We start from the raw sequence: 2,085 nt of genomic DNA on the forward strand, positions 1-2,085 counted from the left end.
GTGGGGGCTCCCCTGCCAGCTCGTCTCCTTCAGCCTTGGGGATATGGGGAGGTGACCTGTTCGTCCCAACCCCATGAACCGGGGTCATGAGGGGTTGCTCGGGAAGTGGGAGGGTGGACACCTCTCCTTGGCAGGCTTTTGGGGCCCTGCTGGCCCCGGTTGCCACAGAGGGTATGAAACAGGAGCTGTGGTGCTGAGCCTGGCTCAGCCTCTTCCTGCTGGGTTAGTGCCGGGCCTGCCGCCATGGCACCTGGCCAGCTCCCAAGCACTGCTTCCCAGCTGCTAGAAGGTGACAGTGGTCATCACCCTGTCTCTCCTGCCCCTTCCACTGGCTTCCCTCCCGTTGCACAGCCCACAGAGCACAGACGTGGGGTGATGGGGCAGGAGACCAGGAGGAGCTGTCCCATCTTCCCTCTACCCTGCTACCCCCAGGGCAGCCCCAGAGGTAGGAGTGTTTGCCCCTTACCTCCCAAGGGAACTCACTTCCCCACTGTCCACACACTCCCCAGGTATAAGGCAGGAGCCTCACCAGGACAGCCCAGCTTCGGCCGGCCCAGCAGCTGGGCCTTCCTTTTGCGTTGTTTACATTGCAACCTGGATGGGACGTTTTCTTGATACGCAACGTGCTGCTCTCTGGAGGAAGAGGAGGAAGAGGAGGAGGAGGGAATGGCTTGCACTAGGCCAACTGTGAACTTGTCGAGAGAAGCAGTGCCCTGCCACACCTCAGGGTGTCTGTCTGGCATCAGGTTGGCAACTGCGCCAGCCAGGGAACAAAGGAAAGGAGAGGGGCCACCTGGACCTGCCCAGGCAGCAGCGACTTACAGAATGCTCCACCGGGGGCTTTGGACAACTTTCCCAGAGGGAGTTGCAGCAGGTTCTGGAAGTCTAGAGCTGCTGTGGCCTTCGTGGTCATCTGTGTGTGCAAAGGTGCCTTTGGACCAGGTTCCCTGTTGACTGCTGGGCCCAAATCAGAAAGCAGAGAGGAGAGGGGGCCAACAGGGTAAGGCCCCATAGGGGCCAGAAAGCCTCTGGGTGCAGCTCTGGTGGCTGGGGGTGGGTACCCTGCAGGAGAGATGAGCCCAGAGGGAGAGGAGCACTTTGCCCCCTGCCTCCAACTACTGCCTGGGGGTCTCGCTCAGATACCACCTCAGCCTCTGGCTCAGGCTCTTGGGCAAATGGGCCAGGATGCCGCACTGGGTTTCCCACTGCCCCTTGCACTGTGTGCCTCTGGGCTCTGAGCAGACATGAAAAACCTACCTTTCATGCCAACAGGGCCACCGGCTCAACTGGGGAGCTCGGGAGGGAAAAGTGGGTGCTGCTGCCACTTGGGCTCCTTCTTCCCTCAAACCCACCTCTTGGGCCTCGAGCCTGGGCTCTGCCCATGCCCACTCCTGCACCCCCCCCATCTTTGAAGCTGACCTTCAGAAATCAATAATATGAGTTTTTATTTTGTTTGGGGGTTTTTTTGGTAGTTTATTTTGGAGTCTAGTATTTCGATAATTTAAGAATCAGAAGCACTGACCTTTCTACATTTTATAACATTATTTTGTATATCATGTGTATTTATAATATGGAACAGACGTGTACAGGAATTTATTACTTCTTGGGTCCTGTCTTTCTGGTGGCAGAGTGGAAACCCTCGCCGTCCTCCAACCCCGCGTCTCATAGTGTTCCTAGACACCCCCCCCCACTTCACTCCGACATCCCAGGGACCAGTGCATGCACTTGGGTTTAGCATGTTACAGGCGTCTAGGGTGCCTGGTCTCGCCCATCAGTCACCGGCCTCCTTTACCTGATGGCTGTGAGGTTGCCTGGCTCACTCTGGACGTGGGTTGGGGGGATAGTTCCCAGGCCTGGTATACCCTTCTTTCTCTCTTCAAAAGTGAAAAAGCGTTTAGAGCTCCCAGGGAGCTTTGGGGGGGGGGGGGGGGAAGCAGCGGGGGGGGGAAGGGGGAAAAAGCTGCCCATCTTCCTCTTTCTGAGGAGCACGCTCCTGAGGCAGGATGGACTCTCGGAACGTGACAACAGCTGGGTGCTCAGGCCCTTGCTGATATCCTGCCCTGGCCTCCCTGTCAGCAGAAGGTT

General features: G+C 57.7%; 1 protein-coding gene across 1 annotated transcript in view; it reads left to right on the forward strand.

The window, feature by feature from the left end:
- The window catches only part of DLL4 (delta like canonical Notch ligand 4), a 9,376-nt gene extending 7,777 nt beyond the window's left edge, over positions 1 to 1,599 (forward strand). The window contains exon 11 of the mRNA XM_004712719.2: positions 510 to 1,599. Within this exon, the coding sequence (XP_004712776.1) occupies positions 510 to 515 (6 nt within the window). The 3' untranslated portion in view covers positions 516 to 1,599. The remainder of the gene's footprint in view (positions 1 to 509) is intronic.
- Positions 1,600 to 2,085: the final 486 nt, after the last annotated feature.

This window comes from Echinops telfairi, unplaced genomic scaffold (genome assembly GCF_000313985.2).
Source record: "Echinops telfairi isolate 266 unplaced genomic scaffold, ASM31398v2 ScPeMD7_18;HRSCAF=68, whole genome shotgun sequence".
NCBI lineage: Eukaryota > Metazoa > Chordata > Mammalia > Afrosoricida > Tenrecidae > Echinops > Echinops telfairi.